The sequence below is a fragment of the Hibiscus syriacus genome, unplaced genomic scaffold (genome assembly GCF_006381635.1).
Source record: "Hibiscus syriacus cultivar Baekdansim isolate YM2019G1 unplaced genomic scaffold, ASM638163v2 tig00000715_pilon, whole genome shotgun sequence".
NCBI lineage: Eukaryota > Viridiplantae > Streptophyta > Magnoliopsida > Malvales > Malvaceae > Hibiscus > Hibiscus syriacus.
In genome coordinates, this window is record NW_024061811.1 from 1,366,223 (window position 1) to 1,386,532 (window position 20,310).

General features: G+C 38.1%; 1 protein-coding gene across 4 annotated transcripts in view; it reads right to left on the reverse strand.

The window, feature by feature from the left end:
• The window catches only part of LOC120211561 (tRNA ligase 1-like), a 37,170-nt gene that overhangs the window by 14,403 nt on the left and 2,457 nt on the right, over positions 1 to 20,310 (reverse strand). For 3 of the 4 annotated variants that reach the window (XM_039210071.1, XM_039210083.1, XM_039210081.1), the window contains 13 exons: positions 10,111 to 10,210; positions 9,567 to 9,645; positions 8,978 to 9,101; positions 8,430 to 8,536; positions 7,511 to 7,639; positions 6,762 to 6,826; positions 6,479 to 6,628; positions 5,878 to 6,038; positions 2,479 to 2,510; positions 1,465 to 1,640; positions 1,042 to 1,121; positions 742 to 807; positions 357 to 646 (listed from right to left, as the gene is read on the reverse strand). In XM_039210071.1, coding sequence (XP_039066002.1) covers positions 357 to 646; positions 742 to 807; positions 1,042 to 1,121; positions 1,465 to 1,640; positions 2,479 to 2,510; positions 5,878 to 6,038; positions 6,479 to 6,628; positions 6,762 to 6,826; positions 7,511 to 7,639; positions 8,430 to 8,536; positions 8,978 to 9,101; positions 9,567 to 9,645; positions 10,111 to 10,210 — 1,559 coding nt within the window. Of the gene's footprint in view, positions 1 to 356; positions 647 to 741; positions 808 to 1,041; positions 1,122 to 1,464; positions 1,641 to 2,478; positions 2,511 to 5,877; positions 6,039 to 6,478; positions 6,629 to 6,761; positions 6,830 to 7,510; positions 7,640 to 8,429; positions 8,537 to 8,977; positions 9,102 to 9,566; positions 9,646 to 10,110; positions 10,211 to 20,310 lie in introns of all 4 variants that reach the window. The other variant, XM_039210078.1, reaches the window with a different exon arrangement.

Here is a 20,310-nt window from a genome sequence, read left to right on the forward strand (position 1 = left end):
CTAATTCTTTATCTTTTAGGAATATCGTGGAAGTGAATTTGTTTACACAAAATTATGGCACTATATAGTCGATCAAGTTTAAGCTGCAAATTGGATAGCTAAACCACCTCGTTGTGGTACATCAATAAGCTAATTAGAAAGAAGATTCAATTCTTCTAAGAATGAAATTTTTGGAAAACTTTTAACAAATCCCAGGGTCCTATGATCTGTTCTCAAAACCATGGTTACCTTCAACACCATAAGATCCCAACTTTTAGCAACCAAAAAAAGAATCATCATAGAACTGCATAAATAACAGTAAAAAGTATTATCAACAAGACAAGTGAGGCTTCAGCCAATTGGAAAAACAATGTTACCTGGGAAAAATACAATCAAACCTTCTTTTTTCTGAATAGTGTCCTTGACTGAGGGACTAAGACTTTCTGGTGCTGCCTCCCGTTCAGTCGCAAGATCACCCTCTTCATCCATGCCTCCCTCAACAACTGCCAAGAAATCTTCGGCCCTTACCAAGTTCCCAGCAGATCCAATTAGAGCCTGATTCTCTGGACTGCGTTTTGCAAACTGTTCAAGAAATGGCTCTGCTTCAGAAAGGTATATTGCTGATGATAATTGTCTGATCCCACATTTCCTTCGAATGTACACAGCCCTGGAATTAAGGAAGGAAATATAAATAAAAGCCTAAGGTAAGTACCGGAGAATGAAATCACATCCAAGTGCACCAAATTAAACTTTCAACATTACCATTCATCAAGCATCTTGCTGAGCGCTCTCTGCTTTCCTGCTGAAGTGCCCCAAATCTTCATTTGCCTAAATACCAGAAAGGAACAAAGTTCTCCATAAACGACCTTAATCTACTACACAGATTTATTTGATAACATGGGAGAGAGATGTCTCAACATTTAACCATGATTACCATCTAAAACCAAGAACCAATGCCTCATATAAATCAGTATACCATTTCCCCCACCCAAAAGAAAGATTGTTGCTTACTATAATTCACAAAACAGAAGAGCATCACACTACTTTGCTTTCAAAATTTACCTCAGGTAGTAAGCCTTGTAAGCAGCTGGACCATCCTTGAAAAGAATTGACAACCCATTGCGGATCAGAAATGTTCTCAACTGGGAAGGAAAAGGCATGATAAAAATCAGACTTAAAATGAAAAAAAAAAACTTTCTCGAAACGAATGTCCATCCTCTAGCAATCTCTCTAATTATGGCCAATAAAGCACATTAAAAAAAAGAAACATAATTAAAATAGAGGAATACTTCATATAATGCATAAAATGCTAAAGCATTATGCAGGAAACATAATAAGCCTTGTATTCATTACAACAACCTTCAAACTGCAATTCTGAGCAAGGAAAAGATACCACTTTCAATTAATACGATGAAAAATCATGACACCTTATCTCTATAATAATTAAACAATAGCTCATTGCATCAAGAGGTTTATGAAGTATACCTTATATGTAAGGAACTTCAGTTTAATCATTAGATTTGCATCTTCATTGGCTAAACCATCTGTTGTGGATGTTCTACTGCCATTATTTACATGTTGCACTACATCATTGTTGCTTTTTGCAATTTCAGCAGCTCGTTCCTTGTTTGCCTTGAACAAATTAATATCAATAAAAAAACCTGAGAATAAACAAAGAGCATGAGAATAAAAAACTTTTTATGAACTCAGGGTAGTATGTTTCTTGAATGCTTTTAAAGGAAAGAATAAAATGAGAAGTAACATCATCACACAGGAAAAAGAATTGACATCAACATATAGGTCATTTCAGTGAGTCGGCGATGTCTTGTTCTTAGCCCCTGATAGTCATTATTCTCAATGATTTTGGCTTTTTCCACCATTGAAAGCCAACAATTATATAGGATTCCCATGGTAAACCAGTAAAAATCGTTCAATTTATGAGGACTAACAGCAACAATGTTTAGAGAAAATTCAATCAATTTCAACCCAGGCATTTACCCATCAGACTGTTTAAATTTACCATTTCACATTTTCAGATAAAAAGATCTGAACTGCTTAATAAATTATGGTTCTTATGGTTAACTGAACAACATAATACTATTTGCCTTCTCAATAGAATAGTCCTTCCAATAATAAGATTGTCTAAACTCTTATCAAAGTCTAATAGAAGATATCCTATTAATACATATTCTAACACTCATCATGTAAAAAAATTGTTTTCCAGATAAAATGAATAGGCATCATACAATTTGTATTAGCTGAAGTTGCAAAAATTATTTGATTTTTTAAGCTACTTGCAAGAAATAACATATATTAGAATCAGAAGGAAAAGCTTATTAAGCACAGACACAAGATGAAGAAAAATGCGTCAAAAATCAAAACAAGGTTATCAATTTTAGGAGCACCAAATACTCGCAAATCACAACCATGTTCCTAAAGACTTGAACATGAATAAATTTTTTTAAGGAAAGTCTAGGTATCTAGATAAAATATATTTACCTCGATAAAGAGGCCACAATCCTGGCTTGTGCCTGAAATATAAAAAATTTGTTCAGTAAGGAAATGCAAAATAACGTGAATTTTAAGAACCTATCAAAAGAACAGAAAAAAGATTTTTTTGATAAGAATTGCATGCCTCATTAAAAACCCCCTTCTTGACTAATGGAACTTTTGAGAAAGTTCCTTAATCAGTGAAGGGAGGAAAAGAGTGCCTTAGGATTTTATTGCTCAAGAAACATAGTACATAAAAAACAACCAACAGACTGACTGAACACCATAAAAATTACAAAACATTTAACACTACTTGTCCGCCCGTATACAATAGCGAAACTACCACATCCCCTACAACCACAATAACCCAAGACCCCACTGAATGATCTCTAAAGCAATAATGTGTGATCAGCCAATCCCCTGTTTAGCTAAGGTATCAGCCTCACAATTACATCTCCTCGGTATATGTCTAATAATGATCGCCCTTTCCGAGATTAAGGAAGCAATTTTTTGAACCAGTAACCTAAGGAAAGGAGGAGAAGAAGTCGGCTGTAAGATCCAATCCACCACTGTCTTACAATCACTCTCAATAATTAACCTTCCTTGAGTCGCCCATTCTGACGATAGAAAAAATTCAATGCCTTTCTCTACGGCTTTCATCTCAGCGAGTGGAGGAGGACCTGGACCAACAGCAAGTGAGAAGGACCCAAGGATTTTGCTTTCCGAGTCCCTTAAAATGCCTCCCATTCCCCCCACCAGCCCGTCCCCACTAACTGCCCCATCAACATTAACTTTAAAAAAATGAAGGGGAGGAGGAAGCCATTCCTGAACCTTCATCCTTTTAGGGTGCCTTGTCTGGTGCTTGTTTGCAAGCGACGGGTCTCCTACAAGAGAATCAACCTGAATGAAATCATTCGGGTATTTAGCAAGGAACCACTTAACCAACCTAAATCTGCATATGAAGAAAAGTTTAGGTTTGTCCAGTTTGCCATCATCAAAAACCACCGAATTTCTAGCCTTCCATAGTGACCAAAGAACTACCCCTGGTATAAAGCCCCATATTAATGACTTTGGCCTTAAATCCGATCAGGAGTACAACAAAGAGGCTGGATCATTAGGTAAAACTGACGAGACTCCCCATAACCTCCAGAAACTGCTCCATAAATCCCATGCAACCTGACACGAAATAAACAAATGCTGATCTGTTTCCTCCTGCTTAGCACATAACGGGCAAGACACCTCCTCCAACGTAACACCCCTTTTTATCAACTCCGATCTGACTGCCAGTCTTTGATGAGAAACCTGCCAGAGAAAAGTTTCGACTCTAGGTGGGGCCAAACCTGACCAAACGAATTTCTTCCAAGTGAGACTGCCCCCTGAGTTGGAAGAAAGGGTCAACCTGCAGGCTTTAGCAGTAAACAATCCATCACCCTTTCCCGACCACGCCAAAAAATCATCCACCGAATCAGATAGCCCAACATTCTCCAATAGTGTCATCAGTCAAATCCATTGCTCCATCTCCCAGTCACAGAGATTCCTTCTCGTATGAATGTTCCAAATCCACTTATTGCTTATTATACTTCCAAACTCTGAAACTTTTCCCCACTTATTGTTGGATAGAGCATATATCCTCGGAAATTGACTTTTTAAGGATTCCTCATTTAGTCACACATCATGCCAAAATACAATCGACTTTCCATTACCAACTTGTATCTTCGAGTGAGATCTTAAACCATTTCCAATTGCGTCCTCTGCCATGTAATTTCTTGTAATACCCTTCCATATCCAAGAATCCGAAGGAGAGATTACCTTGTTAAGGTCTAAAGACATAGTACTCGCATTATGTTTACTGCAAATCATGTTCTTCCAGAGTGAGTCTTTTTCATTTGCGAATTTCCATACCCATTTACCTAGTAGTACTCTGTTAGCGAAATTCAAATCCAAGATTCCCAGCCCACCCTCCTCTACGAGAAGACAAACCCTTTTCCAATTCACCCAGTGAATTCTGCTTTTTGAAGAACCCTCCCCCCACAGAAAGTTTGCCATAATAGAATTTAGTTTCCTATAGACCTTACTCGGAATTCTGAAAATAGAGAGGAAAAAAATTGGCAGGGAGGATAAAACTAATTTAATCAACACTAATCTGCCCGCCATAGAAAGTGAGGAAGCTTTCCATCCGGATAATTTTTTGTTGAAGCTTTGCATGACTGGCTCCCAAAGCGCCTCTGAGTTCCTTTTTGCACCTAATGGTAACCCTAAATACACTGTTGGAAGAACCCCAACAACACAACCAATCTCCTTAGCCCATTCATTTAATACCTCACCCTCCACATTGATTCCATACAGATTACTCTTCGACATATTCAAATGGAGGCCAGTCATTATGCTAAAAGTTCTCAGGACTCTTTTAATATTGAGGATGTAGGTAGATGAGTCTCTGCAAAACACAATCAGGTCATCCGCAAACTGTAGATGAGTTAGACTGAGGGCATCCGACCTTCCAAAAGTAAATCCCTGAAAAAGTCCCACATCCGCCGCTTTCATCAACATACGATTTAACAGTTCCCCCACTAAGTTAAACAAGAGAGGCGACAAACTACATCCTTGTCTCAACCCTTTGCCCATCGAGAACTCCTCTGTAGGAGAACCGTTCACTAATACCGATATCGACGCCGTAGAGAGGTAACATTTTATCCAGGAAACCCATCTCTCCCCGAATCCCATGACTCTGAGTAATCTAAAAATAATTGGCCATTCAACCGAGTCATACGCCCTTTGAAAATCAGCTTTGAAAACCACCCCTTTCAGCCCTCGCTTCCTCCAACTATCTATACCTTCGTTTGCAATAAAAGCACAATCTAGTAATTGTCTCCCCGGAATGAATGCAAACTGTGAAGGGCTCACAATATCTTGGATAACCGAAACTAGTCTCCTTGCTAAAACTTTGGAGATGATTTTATATAGACTGCCAACTAGACTTATAGGTCTGTAATCTTCAATACATTCCGGATTGCCTTTCTTTGGAATCAGAGAAATGAACGCATGATTGACTCCATGATCCCATTTTCTTCCATAGTAAAAATCCTCCATAAACTTCATAAGATTCCCCTTTATAATTGGCCAGACTTTCTTATAAAACCCCATTGTAAAACCATCAGGGCCTGGAGCTTTAGAGCTGTCCGAAGAAAAAATGGCCTCCCTTACTTCCTCTTCTGAAAAAATAACCTCGAGGCCAGTCCTTTGCTCTTCTCTCAATATATCAAAATTCAGGTTCAAGTTCTCTACCTCTAAAAAATCTCTAGAATTATAGGCTTTCTTGAAGAACTGAGAGACCGCAACTTTAATCACCTCTGGGAAGAATAGAAAAAAGATGGCCATATATAAGGAAACTAAGGATTCAAGAAATACCTCATCTCCTTGTGATAACGTCTAAATGCAGAGTCACTATGAACATGAATGACCATTTTATAGAAAAGGTTATCACTTGATACAGATTCAGCTTTGTGGAAGTTATGATAACATTTGAATGCAGCTGGAAACCGTTTTTCTCTCATCAAACGAATCATTTCCTGGTTTAACAAAGAAATCAAATCAGTATTTTGCATGTAAATTAATTTGGAAACAGGATTTAAAACAAAACTTCAATCGATGTTGGAAGCTAAATTAGCTACTCAAAGGGAGTGCTTGTTGCCACCACAAGAGGCGGTCCTACAGGACTTCAATTTCTGCAGGGTTGGTTCGTAACTAAAGATGGCAACAGCTTTTTTCAGCTCTTTCGCATAGAAGGGTACAAAGGGAGGATTGACAAATTGGTAACTTCATCCCAGGTTTCTTGATTGCTTTCAGGGTTTAGGTGGTTGAGTATTGACTATTGGGTTAAGTCATTGAATGTAGGAGGTTGATAGTTCATGCAGTCCATTTTTTGAGGTTATTCAGGGTTCAATTTCAGGCAGGTTGAATAAGCACAAGTTGTACATGTTGAAGAAAAGGAGAAGAGAGAGTAGTCTACCTGCAACTTAGCCGTTGAATAATCAGCAGGATGAGCTTGCAAAAATTTAGAAAGTACAGATCTGTCTGCATTTCTTGAATGTGAATCATGCCATTCTGAATGATCAGGACAGAAGGAAGAACCAACATTATGAAGGAGGGCCTTTATTTGCTGCAGTGGTTTCAAGAAAAGCAAAAGGTTATAATTAAAAAATAGATCATAATTAATAAGAATCTATTAGTCAAAAGTATAAAGTATAACCAGAAGACAAGTATATCATTCCATAAAGGAAATTCCATGTCACCTGTTTTTCATCAGTCCTATTTGCAGCACAAATTTCCCTTAGACTTGGTCCCAAATCTATGCCAGCTGACAGAAGCAGGGAAATTCCATAATTCAAAAGCAGAATTAATTGGTTTTGACCAAAGAGATGCATGTCTTTTAACAGCCCAAAAAATAAACTTAACCGTTCGTGACAAATAAAAGAACTCGATAGGGAGAGCATTCGTCTAACCATATAAAGATTTTTTTTTTAAATAAAGTGAATGACACCATAGTTAAGAATAATAATTCACAGGTTTTGCTTGAAACTAAGGAATCAACAAATGAAGGAATATGATGATTCAAGAACACTGCTTATGTAGGGATAGTAAGGGTGCTTGTGAAATCCGAGTTTAGCCCAGTAGGATAATAACCACCCTTACAAGGGGCATCTTGCAGATCTGAGGTTAATTCTCAGTACTGACAACCCATTCTCTATCCCCAGGTTATAGTATCCTTTGTACAAAAAAGAAAGGGTAAGGCCATAAAGGTGCTTGTGCATTTTGAGGAGGAATTACACTATCTGGACCTGGTTGAACCATATTAGTCATCATGTGCTTCCTAGATAGTTCATTCTGCTTCTAACTGTAAATCAAGATGTTCTCCTCTTCAGAGCGTGTTAAGAGTGATTTAAGAGGGGGAAAAAAACTTGATGAAAGACATAGAGTCTTCACAAGAAAATTACTTAGCGACAAAGAACATAAACAAAATGCAGGAGATGTGCCATTATACCTCCGTCAGCTGGTGGAGGAGGATGATCTTTCAAGACCTCTTCCATGTGTTTTGAGCTTTCGTGACTTACAATACGAGCTACAAGACCCTCCAAGATTTCTCCCTGTACCATAATATGATCTTTTGAACCTGCACGTCAATAAAACGGTGATTAAATGCTGCTCAATTACTTCACAATAAATTCTTTTGAAGTTACAAGAGAGAAGTACAACATGAACTGAATCCAGTAACACTGTAAACTTTTGAGTATGCTAAAAAGAGATTTTTGAAGAATATATAAAATGTTCTATTTCACAGCCTAGACAATAAGACCCCATATTGCCCCAGATAAATGTACAAAATATTGCCCCAGATAAATGTACAAAAATATGCTCACCTCCATTAAGTAAGCCAAAAATTTTGAAAAAAAAATTATAGTATCAAATAACAAAGTAATTCTTTGTATCATGTGTAGAAAGCTCAAAATATATGATAGTTTAATGACATTAAAGGGTTCATTGCATGCTTAATGTGTTTCAAAGATCAACAGCTGCATAGTTAAGCAAAAGTCATAATTAAATACTAGCACATTGCGTTCAAAGAAATTAAAGGGACACTTGAACATGCCTTCCATAAGCATTTTTCCTTTTGATTACATTTAGTACATTAAATACCATCTAGTCTTTCATCCTACTTTCTCATTTCAATAACTCCCGCTGAGTGGTACTAGATGGACTAGAACTACATCATGCAGAATTAATTGTTCGCATGATTCACTGATAGTACAAAAGGAAAAATAAGAGAGAAAGATGAGCATGTTGCTTCCGCTTTTGAAATGTAAAATCACCTCAGTAAATGGAAATAATTCCAGTATAATTGGATTAGTTGAAGAAACAGAAAGTGAAAACTGAAAGACATTTTAAGTAAAAAAAACTTTTACCAGGTACAGATATATCCGCAACTTCATCAAGAGCGCTACATGCAGAAGTTGCTGTTCCTTCTTCATATAGCAGATCATAAGCAGTAAAAAATGATGTAACTGACTTCCTTCATTTATAGAAGAATAATCAGAAGCCATAAATTGCAGTTTCATAATATTTATGCATCTAAGAGCAGAACACACTACATAAGGGCACCAAAATCAAGAAATTATACCTAAAAATAATAAAGAATAATGCATGCGTAGAGAATAAATGCAGCAAAAAATATGTTGTTTGGGGGTGGGGGTGAGGGTGGAGGGGATAATGCTGAAGAATGGAAAATAAGCTAGTACTGTCACAAGCTTGCAATGAGCAATGTTAAGAAACTCTGAACTTTCAAGTCAAAGAACAGATAAGAATTCATTCCAAGTATAACAAATAGAAATTTGAGTTTAAATTACTTATCAAAGAACTCAAGGGAAATAAAAGTGATTTTCAAAAACAAATACAAATTCAGAATTTCTGCTTTCTTGTTGGTAATTTGATTAAACAAGTCCTACACCATCACCTTGTTGAGAACAACCACACGTGATTGGTTGGTAGACGCCATTTACGACAAAAAGCAATTACTTCAGGAGTGGAGTAGAACTTTGGCTTTCCATTGCCCAATTCAGTGACAGCTGTCACTACCGCTGAAGGAAGCAATAGTGTGTAAACATTAGCATAAAGCAAACAACTTTAAACATGGATCATATTACTAAAGATAATTATATCACTAGCCATATAAAACAATTTTAATTCTTAAAAGGTGAAACAAAAAACAGTATTCCCTCTCGCATCTCATTAACTAAGATGAAAAGGCTATTTTATTGACTTTTTATTTTTACTGAAGTACCCAAGTCTGACATTGTGTCTGACACGTCCAAATATGGCCAAATGTCAAAATCTTTAAAAAATAGTATGTGTTGGACACTTGTGCATATCCAGCACACACAGCCAAGTCCGAAAAACATATGAACAAAATTATCCTTACGGGTCCCATATCATGCCACAACACTAATGGAGAGACTACAATATTATCAATTTTGTTAATCATCAACAAAATAGATTGACAGCTAGTTAAACACTTCAAAAATAATAAGAGACAAACACTTAACCATAGTCATCTCGGGGACGCTGTCCATGGTCTCCAAGAACTGCAGTTACCAACTCCATTGATATGGAAATTCGATTCCGCTGAAAGAAATAACAAAGATAACAAAATTATCAATTAAGAAGCCTAAATAAATTTTAACAACCATTGGATCAAATCAATAATCACAATCTTCTTTTCATGAGCCTTCAAAGTAAATCAATAATTACAATCCTCTTTCATGAGCCTTAAAATCAAACCATCATCAACCTCCACTGCATAGCAATATTTATTTATATATATACAAATGAAAAGCAAAAATAACATGCAACATATAGATAGAGATGAAGCAAACTTTCATTGGCTAGAATGCCGTGAACTAATAACATTTTCATTTTGCAGATTTCCTTTTAACTTTCTTTTCATCCACACTAGTTACTCAGACGATACCTCGATGAAAACATTGAGCAAACTCTACTTGGCCAGAATGATATGAATTAATAATATTTTCATTTTGTGAATTTCCTTTGCAATATATGTTCATCCAAACCAGTTGCTTAGAATGCTACCTCAATGAAATCATTGAATTGTGCTTGCATCTCTCCAGCTTTACTTCCCCAAGCCTCACGAAACATGCGCCCAAGGACAAATACGCCAACAGCAGTGTAACTACAGCAAAACAGTAAATCCATCATCTGGGGAACAACAAAAGAAACGATAACTGTAGGAATTATAGAAATAAGTTGTCAATCCCTTAAGTTAAGAGATTCTGTAATTATTTTCTGTTTTTCAATCCCTTATTTCAAGGGATTACATCTCCTAGGATTAGTTTCCTTTCTTAGAGTTTCCTAGTTTAGAGGCATAATTTGTATATAAATATGTAATATGTTCTACTAAATGTACACAAGAATAAAATAATAGACTTGTCTGTTTTCTACAGTCTGTTTTCTACATGTTATCAGGTTAGAGCGATCAATCCGATTTCCGCTTCTCTTTAAATCAATTCCTATTCAACTCTATTTTTTTTCATGGCTAATCCGAATCCCTCAGCATCCGAAATCACTTCCCAGACCAGCCCCTCTCAATCTGATTTTCAAATTTCAAATTTTCAAAGCAACAGAGGAAAAATCGCCTTCGGTGTGAACATTGTAAGAAGCCAGGCCATATGATAGATCAATGTTGGAAGTTGCACGGAAAACCAGCCGATTGGCAGCCCACACGGTCCAGGTTTCAAAAGGAGCCTCATATTGCCTCTCAAGATGATTCCTTAAGCAGTTTTAGCAAGAAACAGATAGAGGAACTACATCAGATTTTGAGCAGTATGACAGCCAAGCCTACAAATGTGACTTATACTACTACTGATGGAAATAATCCATATGCTTCATCGGTACAATGGATAATAGACTCGGGTGCATCAGATCATATGACAGGAAATATTGATCTCTTGGAGGAATATAGTGAAAGCAGCTTACCAGCTTCTATCAAAATAGCAGATGGCTCTCTCACTACAGTCAAAGGGAGTGGTTCTGTTACATTAAACAAAAATCTACTACTTCATAATGTCCTCTATGTTCCTAGACTTGCATGCAATCTGTTGTCAGTCAGCAAATTAATTAAAGATTTTGGTTGTAATGTTGTGTTTGGTACTGGTGGTTGCATTTTTCAGACACAGGGCTCGAAGAGGGTGATTGGCAATGCTAGGTTGGGCAAAGGATTGTACACCCTTGGAGGTAAAGCATCTCATAATCATGCCTTATCCAGTGCTCTTAGGAAACCAATTTTATCTTCTAATCTCAATACCAATAAAATTATGTTATGGCACTCTAGATTAGGTCATCCTAATTTTTTCTATCTTTCCAAAATGTTACCGAACTTATTCATTAATAAAGATCCAACTTTGTTTTCCTGTGAAATTTGTCAAATGGCCAAACACACTAGAACCATATATTCCAACCAAATTTGAACCAACACCACCTTTTTCCATCATCCATAGTGACATTTGGGGCCCTTCTCCTGTCAAAAGTATTTTTGGGTATAAGTGGTTTGTGTCTTTTATAGATGATTACTCTAGATACGAGAACCACCAAAGAATAGAATAAAATTTTCAAATATGGCTTTGAGCGAGAGTGTCTTAGGTGGTCAGTCCTCTGGTGAGGATTGGACGGTGTTTGTAGACAATCTTAGTAAGAGAGTCACTTGGAGAACATTAAAGGATATTTTTCGTCAGCAGGGTAGTGTTACGCGAGTTTACATCCCGAATAATTTTAACAAGCCAAATTATAGAGATCATACGTTTGCGTTCGTTCAGTTTGTGAAGGAGGAAGGAATGAAGAAGGCGATAGCGAATGTCAATGGTATTTGGATAAACGGGAAGAAAGTTTCGGTAGGTGCAGCTAGATATCGGAGGCAGAGCCATAGGCATATTGTAAGTAGAAATCTCAAAAAAGATGATGATAAGGTGTTTAAGAGAGAGAACTGGAAAAGAAGAGTTGGATCTGAGTCTTTCAATCGTATGAGGGATGAAAGATCATGTAAGGAAGCATTAGCATCGTCTGATGGGTTGAGGGAAGATCCGACGAGTAAAAATAGTAAGGAGGGTCACCTTAGTAAGGATGTTGGAATGAGAAATCTGTAGGAGATGCATTTACCCTCAGCTGAATGGGATTGGGTGAAAAGATCATTGACTGGGATTATTAAATCCCATTTTGACCTGGAACTAGTACTGAAGGGGCTGGCTAGTGAGGGGATTATGGTTGAGGGTGCTAAATGGGGATATACATGGAACTCATGTATCCTAACTTTAGATTCGGTGGAAGAATTTAAGGAAGCGTGGTCGAGCAGATTGGAGAAATTGTCCTTTTGGTTTGATTGGATTGATCCGCTTTTGAATGATGAAGGTATTCCGATGGCCTTTGGTTCGGTTGACCTTGTTGGTATTCTATTATTATGTTGGAATGTTTCTTTTCTGGAAAAGCTTGTTTCAAGGTGGGGGAAGCTTGTCTGTATCCACGAATCAACGGCAAGTAGAAAGGACATGGCGGTGGCAAGGGCTCTGTTGAGGGTGGCCAGTCCTTTTGATATTCAGGATTATGTTATTTTGGGTTCGTATGGGAGATCTTTCAAGGTCAAAATTAATGTGGGGTCGGTCTATAAAAAACAAGAAAGTTTTTCAGTAGGAAATTCAACGGTGGCCGGCAAGGGAGTGATCAGAGGCGATGAACTTTTAGAGGAGGAAGAAGGTCGGTGCTCTGATGGGGTTGGGAGACAAGATTTAATAGCTGGCGATACTAGGGACAATGTAGATAGGTGGTTGGTAAGAGAGGTTGGTACAGCTGTGGCAGTCGGCAAAGGGGGTCAAGTTTTAATGTGGAAGGAAGGAGAAGGTCAACCTAGTGGAGTAAAGGTGTCAGAAATTCCAGAAAGAAGTTTGAATTTAAGAGGGAACTTTCAGGGTATGTGGAATAGAAGTAATTTTTCTAACGAAAGTAATAAAGCCCAATCAGAGGACTTGAGTGAGCCCATCACAGCTGGGCCAGATGTTAATTTAATTAGAGTGGGCTATGATAAACATAAGGAAGCTCGGATGGAGGAGCAGGAAGAGTTACAGCAAAATGTGATGGTTGAATCAAATTTGCAGGATTTGGTTAGAGCTTCGCCTGATTGTAATTCAAATTTAATAGTTGGTGGGTCCAATAACAGAATACAAATTCAGTTTTCAAAGGAAGACCTAGTAGAGGAAGTTGTAGTCTTGGAAAAGGAAGATGGTACTGTGGATGGGATTGAGAGGGAAAGGGAAGGAACGCCAATGCTATTGGGTGATTATCAGGGGAGGGGAATAAATAAAAAGCCTTTCTCTCTTGGTCTAAGAAGAGGTTTTTTAAAACACAAAAAGTTTAGGATTGCTCCAACTTGGTCGGGTAGTGCTGGTTCGGAGGGTGAAGCTTCCATTAGTTTCCATGACCGAGTTTATGAAAGGGTAGATGGAGGTCTGGTCAGGGTTCCTTTGGATCAAAATAGTGCTACTTCTGAGTCACTAAACAAATCTGTGGAAGCAAGATTGGAAGCTGCTGCTACTAGGGAAGTCTGTGATATGTTGGGGATCTCTTTCAAAGGGGGAAATCATGTATTGGAAGAGGAGATCTTGAAGATGGAGCTGAATGGGCCTATTAGGAGGTCTTGAGTTGGTGTTTTCAGGATGGTCAGGTTTTGCTGATATTGATAATTATGTCACAAATCAGATTGATTTCATGGAATGTTAGGGGGCTTGGAAAAAAAGAAAAAATAAGAGCAGTTGCAAGATTAGTATCAAAAGTCAAACCGGTAATTATGTTTATTCAGGAATCTAAATTGAATAAATGTCGAAAGGGTTTACTGAGGAAGTTGGGGGGTAATTGCATGAAAGGTATTAGCTTTCAGCCAGCTACTGGTTCAGCAGGGGGGTTAATATGCTTGTGGAATGAAAATCTGTTTGAAGTTAGTAGGGAACTTAAACAGAATAGATTCATTGCGTTATCAGGAAAGTTTAAGTTGGTTAACTTTGAATGTGTTGTTGTTAATGTGTATGGTCTGTCGGTTGAGGCTGATAAAGAGGAGTTCTTTGGAGAGTTGATGAGTTTTATCATTTATGTGCACTTAATAAGAGTCGAGTGAATGCCATTTCGTCTTTGAAAGTGGATGGGGAAGATATTATTACTCCTAATCAGATTAGATCAATTATCTCTGAGTTTTTTAAAGTCAATTACAATTCGAATTCAACTCTGGAAGTGGACGAATGTAATCTGAATTTTAACAAATTGACAGAGGAACAAAAGGCTGGGTTAGAGGTGGACTTTTCTGAACAGGAAGTGGGAAGCTGTCTTTTATTCGGATAGTGCTAAGGCACCTGGTCCGGATGGGTTTTCTATGGGTTTTTTTTAAAAAATTTGGTCCATTTTGAAGGAGCATATTATGCAATTTGTCCAAGATTTTCATAGAGGTAAAGAATGGGAAAAGGGAGTGAATCATTCCTTTATTACTCTAATTCCTAAGAAAGCGAATCCAGAGGGAATTGAAGATTTCAGGCCTATTAGTCTTGTTGGCAGCCTTTATAAGATCATTTCTAAGGTGCTATCGAAAAGGCTTGTCTCTGTTGTTAATATCTTGGTAAGCCCTTCACAATTCGCTTTTATTCCGGGTAGACAACTGATTGATTGTGCGCTTCTGGAAAATGAAGGCATTGACTATTGGAGAAAACTAGGGAGAAAAGGAGTTGTTTTCAAAGCTGATTTTAGTAGGGCATATGATTCAGTTGAGTGGCCTATCCTATTCAGAATATTGAAGGTTATGGGTTTTGGGGAAAAATGGATCTCATGGATTAAACGTTGTGTTTCTTCAACTTCTATCTCGGTGTTAGTTAATGGTTGTCCTACTGACGAATTCCACATTAGTAAAGGGTTGAGACAAGGGTGCAATCTTTCCCTCTCCTGTTCAATTTAGTGGGGGAACTGTTACATCTTATGTTGATTAAGGCTGCTGATTTAGGTCTTTTTCAAGGGTTCAGCATTGGTAGGGTTGGTAACTCATTTCATTTGACACATTTACAGTTCGCAGATGATTTAATCCTTTTCTGCAGAGATTCTCCAATGCAGATTTTAAATATTAGAAGAGTATTGAGGATTTTCGGGGTCATGTCTGGGTTACATTTAAATTTGTCTAAGAGTTCGTTATTTGGAGTTAATATGGATGTTGACCTGGTTAAAGAATGGGCTACGAAAGCGAGCTGTGGAGTGGGGTCCTTTCCTATGTCTTATCTTGGTCTACCGATTGGCACTAGGAAGAATTCAGAGAGTATGTGGGATCCTGTTTTCCAGAATTTTAATAAAAGACTAGCAGGTTGGAAAGCAAAATCATTGTCGTTGGCGGGTAGACTTGTTCTAGTTAAATCTGTGCTTTCATCCTTACCGATCTTTTTTTTATCTATTTTCAAGATTCCTCTCAAAGTGACTAAGAAGTTGAATTCTCTGATGGCTAACTTCCTTTGGGGTGAAGACCTTGATAAGAAACGAATTCATTGGATGAGTTGGAAGTCGGTTTGTCAACCTATTGAAGAGGGTGGCTTGGGAATCCTTGATTTAAGGGTGATAAATAGAGTCCTACTTGGGAAATGGATTTGAAAATTTGCAAATGAAAAAAGAAGCTTGTGGAAGGAGTTGATCTGCTGCAAAAACAATGTTGATGTCCTGTCCCTTTCTATTTCAGATGCGGCTTCTCCTTTTGATTCTTGGATTTGGAAAGGCATCCTAAGTAACTTTTCGAAGAATGATCAGATCGGTGACTGTTTGAGAGACAATTCAAAGATCCAAGTGGGAAATGGTCAGTCGATTGCTTTCTGGACTGATGTTTGGATCACTAGTTTGTCTTTAAATCATCAATTTCCCAGAATTTTTGCTTTGTCTACAAATAAATGGGGGAAGGTCTCTGAGTTTGGTGGGTATGAAGATAATGTTTGGGTTTGGAACATCCAGCTTAGAAGGAATTTGTGTGATTGGGAATTGGACCAGTGGATCGATCTAATGTTGTTGATTGACAAGACTAAGCTGTCATGTTCTGTCGATGATTTCCTGAGGTGGTCGGGTAAGGGGGATGGCATGTTCTCGATCAAAGCTTGTAGATTGTCGTTATATGATAGTTCTGAAGAGAGTTTTGAGTGGAAGAAGTGGGTTTGGGATGGTTTGGCTCCGCCTAGAGTTCAAACCTTCTTATGGCAGATTTGCCATCAGAAACTAGCAGTTAGAGTGAAATTGAAGAAAAGAGGGATCCCTCTAACGGAAGTATTGTGTCCATTATGTAATTCCCAGGATGAAACTATAGCTCACCTGTTCTTAACGTGTTCTGTTGCTTCGGGATTGTGGAGTAAATTTCTAAGGTTATGGGATATTTCTACTGCTCTGCATCAAGATCCTTCCTCTATTCTCTGCTCATGGTCCAATCTTAGGCATAATTCTATTATTTGGAGGTTCATTCCGACTGTTATTTTCTGGTCAATCTGGAAGGCAAGAAATCTGGTTGTTTTTGAAAATGGAAAATGTGACAGTTCAGTTCTGTATTTTATCACTAGATTTAGATTGACGAAATGGTTCTTAGCTAAACATCCTTTGGTTCGGATTCAAATAGACCTTTTAGTAGGGGATCCAACGAGGGCAGATTCTTTTCTCATTACTTCTGGTCCTAAAAAGGTTATTGGTTGGTCTCCTCCTCCAGCGGATATGTTTAAACTCAATGTTGATGGAGCAGTGACTGGCGATGGGATGCAAGGGGGTATTGGTGGTGTCTTGAGAAACTCTTTCAGCGGCTCTTTAGCTTCTTTCTCTTCTGCAGTAGGGCCTGGTTTGCCTATTTTGACTGAACTGAAAGCTATTAAGGAAGGATTGAGTTTTTTCTATTCCTCAAATTGGGCTAAAAAGGGAAGACTTATTATTGAGAGCGACTGCAAATGTGCAGTGGATTGGATTTTAAAGCTGCAACATGCCCCTTCCTTTTTCAGTGATCTGGTGGAGGATATTGAAGCTCTTATTACTGCTAAGGGGGTCGTTCTTAGATGGATTTCCAGGAGTTGTAATTTGGAGGCTGACAGGTTAGCTAAGCAGGGGATCGGTTAAGTGTAACAGGCTTCTTGTAATGTTTTGTGCTTTTTCGATGGGTTTTGTTGTGGTTGATCCTTTGTAATAGTATTGCTAGTTTGGGAATCAGGACTCACCCTCTGATCTAGGGTACTGCTGTGTCGGTTTTGAGTAGGTTTTTGTTATAGTTTTGGTTTGCTTTGGGTTTTGAGCGCTTTATGTTGATTATTGTTTGATGGGGGTGTGGTCCTGGTTGTTTCCTATGTATTTTATGTTGTTGAATAAAATCCTAAGGCTCTCTTTTCCTCCTTCCAATGATTAAGGAGCTTTCTCCAAGCTCTATTAATTATGAAGGGGGTTTTTAACGAGGCCTTCAATTCTTATAAAAAAAATAGATGATTACTCTAGGACAACATGGGTTTTCTTAATGAGAAAAATCTGAGGTTGAATATCTCTTTAAAAGTTTTTATCAAAAAGTTGAAACCCAATTTGACACAAAAATCAAAATTCTAAAGAGTGACAATGGGAGTGAGTATTTGAATAAAACCCTTGGGTATTTCTTTAAGGAAAAAGGCATTGTTCACCTTCTTCTGTCAACACACCTCAACAAAACGGGATAGCAGAAAGGAAAAATAGACATCTTCTAGAGGTTACTAGGTCTCTTATGTTTGCTGCTAATGCTCCTAAGTATCTTTGGGGGGAAGCTCTTCTTACAGCCACTTACCTCATCAATAGAATGCCAAGTAAGACCTTAGATTTCAAAATTCCTACTAAGGTTCTGTTTCAGTTGTATCCCCATTTTAAACATTTAAACTCAAGTCTTTCTCCTCGGGTGTTTGGGTGTACAGCCTTTGTTCATATCCACAACAGAGGGAAATTAGATCCTAGGTCCATAAAGTGTGTGTTCTTGGGCTATTCTTCGAGTCAGAAGGGTTACAAGTGTTACTCACCTTCCACAAAAAAGACCTATGTCTCCTTTGATGTTACATTTTTTGAAAACCAACCTTATTTTTCAGGAACAGAAATTCAAGGAGAGAGTTACAAGGAGTTTCAGCCTGTTCAAACCGATATTTCTTTACAGCCTATTAGTTACAAGGAATTTCAACCTGTTCAAACCGATATTTCTTTACAGCCTATCCTTTCCTTACCTATTACTGTCTCTCCAAAGCCGGCTAGCACAGTCCCAGTTCCCAGGGAGGGTGATGGGAATAACCTAAATAACTCTGATGAATTACATTCCTCCTTATCTCAGCACTCTAGTCCGTGCAAAACACCTTCCACCACTACCAAAAATGCACCTAACAATGACCATGAAACCATAACTCCCCAACCGAAACAACTCAGTGTTTACTCAAGAAGAAGGAAAGATGTTGCTGAAGAAATCAGTCAGCCTAGCATTTGCCAAAAACCAGATTCGGATCCTGTTGCAGCTGAAACAGAAGTAATGATGGTTACCAAGAGGCTATTACTGTTGATCTTGATGACTTTCCTATTGCTATTAGGAAGGGGGTAAGAAAATGCACTGCTCATCCCATAAATAAGTATGTTGCATATGGGAAATTACAGTCTAATTTCAGGGCCTTCACTGCCAGCATTAACACTGTGAAAATCCCAAGAAATGTGACAGAAGCATTTCAATCTCATGAGTGGAAAAAGGCTGTGGAAGAAGAGATAAAAGCGTTGCAAAAGAATAAGACATGGAGTTTGACAGATTTGCCAAAAGGGAAGAGAGCTGTTGGATGCATGTGGATATTCACAGTCAAATATCATTCGGATGGGAGTGTGGAAAGATACAAGGCAAGGCTGGTTGCTAAAGGTTTTTCTCAATCCTATGGCATCGACTACCAGGAGACTTTTGCACCGGTTGCAAAATTGAATACCATAAGAATATTGTTATCAGTAGCTGTTAACATGGACTGGAAATTGCATCAGCTGGACATAAAGAATGCTTTTCTGAATGGGAACCTTGAAGAAGAGGTATACATGGAGGTCCCCCTTGGATTAGAAGGAAAGGTCACTAAGAAAACTGTGTGCAAACTTAATAAATCCTTATATGGCTTAAAACAGTCTCCCAGGGCTTGGTTTGATCGATTTGCTAAGGCTATGACACAGAATGGTTTCAAACAAAGCCAAGCGGATCACACATTATTTAGAAAAATTACACCGAGTGGTAAGATAACCCTCCTAATTGTCTATGTAGATGATATGATTATAACTGACAGTGATATAGAAGAAATAGAAAAGCTAAAGATGAATCTTGCAAAGGAGTTTGAAACCAAGGATTTAGGGAGTATGAGGTATTTCCTGGGTATGGAAATTGTAAGGTCCGAGGAAGGGCTGGTCATAAACCAACGTAAGTATGTTTTGGATCTTCTTGTAGAAACTGGGATGCTCGACTGCAAACCAGTTGAAACTCCAATAGAGCCAGGCTTGAAATTTTGCAAGGAAAGGACTGAAAATCCAGTAAACAAGGAAACCTACCAAAGGTTAGTTAGGAAGTTAATCTACCTTTCACTGACCAGGCCTGATATTGCATACTCAGTGAGCATTGTCAGCCAACATATGAGTGATCCTCGAGAAGAACATTTGGAAGTTGTTAACATAATTTTAAGGTTCTTGAAATTTACCCAGGAGCTGGACTTATATTTAGAAAAAATCAAGACAGAACAGTGAAGGTTTATACGGATGCAAGCTGGGGAGGTGAATTAACTGATAGAAGGTCAGTTAGTGGCTACTGTACCTACGTTTGGGGTAATTTGGTGACTTGGAGAAGTAAGAAACAAGTTGTTGTCTCTCGAAGTAGTGCTGAGTCAGAGTTTAGAGCAATGACTCTCGGAATATGTGAAGGAATGTGGATTAAAAGACTGCACACATAACTGGACTTAGATGACAAGAAGAATTTTGAGATTTTTAGTGACAGTCAATCAGCTATGAGTATAGCAAAAAACCCAGTGCAGCATGATAGAACGAAACACATTGAGATAGACAGACATTTTATTTACGAGGTCAACAATGGAGTTGCAAAACTGCAGTACATTCCGACGAAGAAACAGCTGGCAGATATCTTCACCAAAGCCCTTCCACGAGTGACTTTTGATGAGATGTCATTCAAACTGGGTATATACAACATATATACACCAGTTTGAGGGGGAGTGTAGGAATTATAGAAAG